Source organism: Morone saxatilis, unplaced genomic scaffold (genome assembly GCF_004916995.1).
Source record: "Morone saxatilis isolate NCDOM2014 unplaced genomic scaffold, NCSU_SB_2.0 Contig23, whole genome shotgun sequence".
Classification (NCBI taxonomy): Eukaryota; Metazoa; Chordata; class Actinopteri; family Moronidae; genus Morone; species Morone saxatilis.
This window is the reverse complement of record NW_023339796.1, coordinates 24304131-24310339: the sequence shown is the minus strand read 5'-3', so window position 1 is coordinate 24310339 and position 6209 is coordinate 24304131. Positions and strand designations below refer to the sequence as shown.

Genomic DNA, 6209 nt, shown 5'->3' with positions numbered 1-6209 from the left:
TGTTATCAGTAAGTGCTTTTATTTGCAGAGTGAATATAAATATAAATCATCGTACAACAATAGAATTTCCTCTCTCTCATTCGTTTCAATTAAATTAAAAAAATATATTATCACCTGTGTAAAAACAATAAATACATGATTGCCAGTAGCCTGAATTACAAAAAATAAAATTATCAACGTGATAAAACTATTTACAACATTGAAACACAACATCATAGACTGTACAGTGAGCTCACACGGTGTTCACGGTTTCACAATGCGCCTTCCAGTGCACATTACGGACATTAACATAATACACAGTCAGCACATTCACTATGTGCGGGTTTTTTTCAGGCCACGAGGCCGAAAGGAGGCTCATTTTCAATGTCTGTGAGGCCCGCTTTGTTGTGCAGTTTCCGGGGGTCCTCCGGTGTCCAGACCTTGGCGGTGCGGATGACGTTCTGTTCACGGAGCTGCTTCTCGTCCGACCAAGACAGAGAGTGACCGGCCAGGGGAGGGAGGCCGTAGTCCGGGTCGCTGGGGGAGGGAGACCCTGGAGAGAGAAAAGAGAACAAGTGTTAATATCTGTTGTTTTAGTGTTCATCATCTTTATCAACATAAATCCAAATGATCGTGCGTAAAATCTCGTGCGTAAAAGGAAATGCTTGGAAAGACAGTGGTTCACGACTAAAGCAGCAGTTCTCAGTCAGAAGACATGATGTGGAATTGGACCTACTTGTTCCTCTGTGGCAGATAATGACCTTCTTGGGCTGCACGTGCGTCTCGCTGCTGGAGTTTCTAATGGGCAGATCCGACTGCACGAGCTCGGCGAGGAAGTTGATGTATCCAATGGCGAGTCGCAAAGTGTCCACCTTGGACAGTCTCTTCTCGTAGGGCAGTGTCGGGATGTGGGAGCGCAGCCCCTCGAACGCGTCATTGATGGACTGCATCCTCCGCCGCTCCCTGACGTTGGCCGCCTGCCGCAGCTGCTGCATCTCCGTCTCAGACCTCATCCGCCGCCTCCGCTTCAGCAGCGGCCCGCCGTGGTGGCCCATCTGAGGGGACAGGTCCGGGGTGCTGTCTGCGCAGCCGTACGAGAATGTGGAGGACGAGGAGGAGAAGGACAGGTTGCCGATGTCGTAGTCTCCATCGTGCGGCGCCGCTCTGCCGCCACAGTCTTTGCTGTAATAGTCTTGGAAATGACTCGTGAGGAAGTCCACGTCGTCATCGAGAAAGTCGTCAGTGTCCAAGTGTCCGTCCCTCGAGGACTGGTCGGTGAAAAAGTCGTCATCGTCGAAATAAGGAGGGGAGGAGAAGGAGTCGAGTCCGGAGAAAGGGTCCAGCACACTGTCCATCTTTGTCCCTGAACAATGACGCGTTGTCTCTTCCTTTATGTACTGTTGCTCTGCCCTCGCTGCTCGCGGTCAACAGTTAGTTTTAGTAGAAGAACCGGCACGCGAGGCTTTTTTATAGCGACATCCATAGTCGCGTGCCGTTTGCCAGGAGCGCCAACCAATCACAGCGCGGTCCGCGAGGCGCACCTCGAGATAATCCCCCAGAAGGCCACGCCCCCTGTCCTCCACTGTCCGGGCTGCAAGTAACATCTCAACTGTGCGCTGACACCGGCTGCTCCCTGCACCGGACCAATGTTTGACAGCTTCATGAACTGAACTGACTGATTATATTCCTCATACCTTTATGACAGGGACACAGTGTGCAGGTACATAAGCCTATTTGCCAAAACAAAAACAACAAAAAAACGTTCTTTTTATTTTTTCCCAGAAAAACCGCGCAGTTGTGTGTCTGCAACCAATAAAGTGCCAGAATTTAGGCGTATTACGGGCTGCAGTTGAAAACACACATGTGCAACTGGTCGGCTGGTAAAACCTTACAAAATGTATGACAGTAGTTTCTCTTCACAGGTGGATTGTGGGAATAAATGCTGCAGGACAATGTATCATTGAAATGCCACTATGCAGCAACAGGTTTCATTAATTTTCACTGGTGATTCCATTATAAGAAGCGCTTAAAATGGCTTTAATAGGCTATCTTAGTCATATATTTTAGCATACTTAATAATAGGCTATTTTGATGGGACCCTGCAACACTCAGGTTCACCTGTTAGTGGCTGTAACGGAGGATGGAGGCCAATAGTGGCCAGGGAAAGCGTGGTCCCGGTCAATGGACTCCCTCAGTATAAATGTACAAGTGCAGCCACCCTGCTGTAGTAATAATAATAATAATAATAATAATAATAATAATAACATATTTAACATGTGTTGCATGTACAGTATATGTTTTATATCTCTTTCTGTGGTCAAATGTAATTAGATACAGGGAGCAATAAAACAAACAAAAGGAGGCGGTGCAGAAAGAGCACAACTCTTCTTTTGCACAATACTTAAGAAATATTATGTACAGATATAAACAGGCTTAGCATACCATACTTTATTGTACACAGTGTTTATAGTTTATATTGCATTTTATTTTATTATTTCTCTTTACTCTTTGCACTATATATATTATGTTCCCTGTATATTAGGATCAATAAAGGAAAATATTATCTTATGTAATCCCTTGAGATGTACCATCTTGTTTTCAAGGGGGTCCTCAATGACAAAAAGTAGCATATACACAATTACACATGACATTTAACGGAGAAAACAACATTAAAATGGATCCTTCATTTATAATATAGAGTTGTAGTATTAATGTCAGTGACAGCATCAGCCAATAGAGTTAAAAACCAAGATTACAACAAAATAAAGGTCATTATGGACACAGATCCTAGAATATTAAGAATATTCAATGAAGTGTTGCACATTTTCAGCCTCCGTACTGGCGCAGTAGCTGTTCTCATCTTCCGGTGATGTATGGTTGAGTATGAACCCACAGAGCGGAGCAGAATGTGGTCACCCTGCTCTGTGAAGAGCCCTCAGCTCATTTATTAAGCCGTAAGTGGGCAGTGCTGCTGCTGCCGTAAATACGTGCACCAGTAGAGTGGTCGATGCGCCACTGGTGCCAGCCAGAGCTGGTTTTATTGGGAGGCTGGTCGACAAATAAAAGCACAGTGGTGGGCCCCGGAGCGCGCGCCTCTCTGACACCTCACGCGCCATATTAACGCTCCCCGGTATACCGAAAAGAGACTGCCCGCCGGCCTGGGGTCTGTAAGCACACATCTATTCAGCCCATTCAGTGGCAGGGCTCACTTTGTTCTGCGGTGAAAATGGACCTTGTGCAGGGGCGGACAGGGTGCGCGCGCACTGCGTGTGTATGAAGCGGTAGAGGCTGCAACATGGGCTGCGGCCGTGGGAAGAAGGCCATTTGCGTCCCCGCCGTCACTCAATGCAACATGTCGCGTTATAAATGAGGCTTGTGTCGCTGTCTGCATAATGGAGCTGTAGCTGGGACACACAATGACGCACGATCCGGTACCAACCAGGTGCTGAACACAACACCAAACAGTGACAGGAGTCCGCAGGAGCGCACCGCCGCCCCCGCCACTGTCCACATCCACTTCATGCGAAACAGCAGATTCTTCTTCTGGCTTTGTGCTGATTGTGACAGCGGTTAAAAATCATTATGGAGACATTAAGTGAATGAGTGACGGAGCTCCGAGCAGACCTTGAGAGCTGGTCCGCACACTACAGATCCTTCAATAGCCATTTCACCCTGCAGGCTGTGGACATTCATTTTCTTTCTTATTGTGTTTTCATTTTGTTTTTCCACTGAAATTTAAGGAGCTGAGCAAAACCTCAGTAGTAGAAAAATCACTTCTTACCGTCATCCAGGAGTTATTTTATAATAAGAGAGTTTCTTTTTATTTATTTTGTGAAAATTGCACAAAAATGTAAAGGCCGGGTTGGGGTTAGGATTTCAAATCAAAAGGGGGAAAAAATCCGTTAGACTTGTCATGGTGACAGATGGAATATCTTCTTCTACTTCTAGAAACTATTCTCCTATTGTGCAGTTTCATGTGTATGCGTAAAATGTTAAGTCTCTGTAGCTTCCACAGTTTTCATTCTTTATCTTTAAGAATGATTATTTGAGAATGACATCTTTTTTGTTAAACACAACATTCATTCATTTTCATATCCTTAAAAAAGAGCAAACATGAAATGTAAAATGCCCCCAAACCAAAACAAATCTGTCAACTCCATAATAAGTACAGGCTATAGTAGTAAACGATATATACAAAAACAGCTGTTGTTGTCAGAACTTTACTGTAATAAATACAGTAGAACTTTTTCTACTATTACAGTTAAATATTAGTTCTGTTGAGTTTTAATCCATATTTTACTGTATAAATAAGTTTTTACAAACAACAGAAACAGTTTTACCATATGATGCGGTAACTGTGCAGTTTACAGTCTGTAATATAAAAAAATCTGTATAAATTCCTTTAAAATGTCTTATAAAAAAAGGTTTCATCATCAGATATCAGTTTTACTGTTACAGAAACTTAAACCTATTTACAGGCTTTTACTGTTTTTCACTTTTACAGTGTAAGAATAAAATCCTACTTTAAATCAGACATAAATAATAATATATAATAATACATATAAATAATAAAATAAATGACAATAAATGTTTTTATAAATTATTCATATAAAAATGTTTTATGGATGACTTTTAGATTATTGTTATCTATTTATTAAGTTTTAATAAAAGTTTTTTTTTTAGTGAAAGATATTAACAGGAAGACATGAAACATGAAAACACAAACAATGACAACAACTTGGGTAAACAACAACAAATATCATTGTTATTTAAAGGAGAAGAATTTAATTCATAACTTTTAAAGGTCTTTTTAAAACATTTTTACAGTATTTGAATTTCATAACTTCCTGTATTATTCCGAACTGCATCAATTATCTAATTTATATGTTTTTGTATTCAAACATTTAATCTGCTGGCTCTCTTTAGCCTCCGTACGTTCTTCTATCAGCAAACAACTTCAGATGAGTCCTCACTGTAAAATGAGCTTTAATTTAATATCAGAAATTAGTTTTTTATTTAAATCTATTTGGGAAATTCTTTTTCTTGTTGATCAGCTGATTCAGAGTTTGAAGAGTCACTTCACTTTAAGAGTAATAATCTTTAATTAAACCTCTGCAACCAAATCCTTCATCTGTGTGGTGGAGGCCTTTAAAAGATTTAACCAGATATTTTATTTCCAACCAAACTCCTGTTCCTTTCTGGAGCTTCCTCACCCATCCTCACCCACGCTGCCTCCCTCCCCTCAATCTCTCTGCCTCTCACCCAGAATAAAGAGCTGGAGACGACGACAGAGATGGCGGTACGACACGTTCCCTCGCCGAGCAATAAATCTCTCAGCTGTGTAACGCGATCCCGGCGCAGTGATACCTGCTCCGACTGAAACACGGACCTGTTGTCTGAGACGAGGATGACAACAGGAATAATTGGCCGGGACGGAGGAAGGGTCGGGATGCAGGACGCTGTTTGTGTTGGAGGCTGAATCACTGAGGAATAAAAGACTCAACATTTCGTCTGACTCACACTCTGCATGAAGCCGCTGCACGAGGAACAACAACACACTTTATTCTATATTAGTGCTGAAACTAAAACAGTGAAGTACTCCATTACTTCAGCATTCCCACTTTGGCATTTTAACATGTTTGAGCTGTAAACTGAATTATAGAACTGGAACAGTGGACAGTTTGGGACTTTACGTCAGATATTTCTATAAAAGCAGAGTGAATGTGCTTCTAGTGACTGTAAACGCTCCGAATCCTTAAATCCTCCTGCCTCGTTAAAAGTTACAGAATCTATCAATAAGTAAAATGTCTCCTCCTCCAACCTCAGTGTCACTGCTGGATCTGGACCCGGATTTACTTCCTGAACTATTTGTGATGTCACAAATCATGCTCATAGGCCCCGCCCCTTAAAATCTGATGTTCAATAAAGCGCAGAGAAACTTTCCTCTTTCAGCAGATAAGTGTGAAAACATCCTTCTAGAGCAGCGACAGACTTTCAGCGGCTTCTACAAAACATTATATGGAAATAAATAAAGCTTATTAATGTTTTCATTTGTTATTGCTGTAACCCAAAAATGATTCTCAAATTGTAGATTAAAGGAAAAATGTAATTTTGAGCCTTTAGGATCACATATTGTTCCCCTATTTAACAATTTATGATAAATCTTTTTTATAAAAACTAATTTTTTTGTGTTTTATATCAGAATTCAATCTTTGTGTCTTCCTGTAAAA

At 41.6% G+C, this 6209-nt stretch overlaps 1 protein-coding gene across 1 annotated transcript; it reads right to left on the bottom strand.

The window, feature by feature from the left end:
- Positions 1-329: 329 nt before the first annotated feature.
- ptf1a (pancreas associated transcription factor 1a) lies at positions 330-1334 on the bottom strand. The gene is made up of 2 exons (XM_035671342.1): positions 716-1334; positions 330-532 (listed from the first exon to the last, which is right to left on the bottom strand). Exons 1-2 carry the CDS (start codon positions 1332-1334, stop codon positions 330-332), a joined length of 822 nt encoding a protein of 273 aa, XP_035527235.1.
- Between the last annotated feature and the right edge of the window lie 4875 nt (positions 1335-6209).

Bases quoted from the DNA above. Each gene is read 5' to 3' on its own strand.
- ptf1a (XM_035671342.1), bottom strand. From the start codon at position 1,334: ATGGACAGTGTGCTGGACCCTTTCTCCGGACTCGACTCCTTCTCCTCC. The intron at 533-715 runs GTAGGTCCAATT...TTCTCTCTCCAG, and splicing joins TATCTGCCACAGAGGAACAA to GGTCTCCCTCCCCCAGCGAC.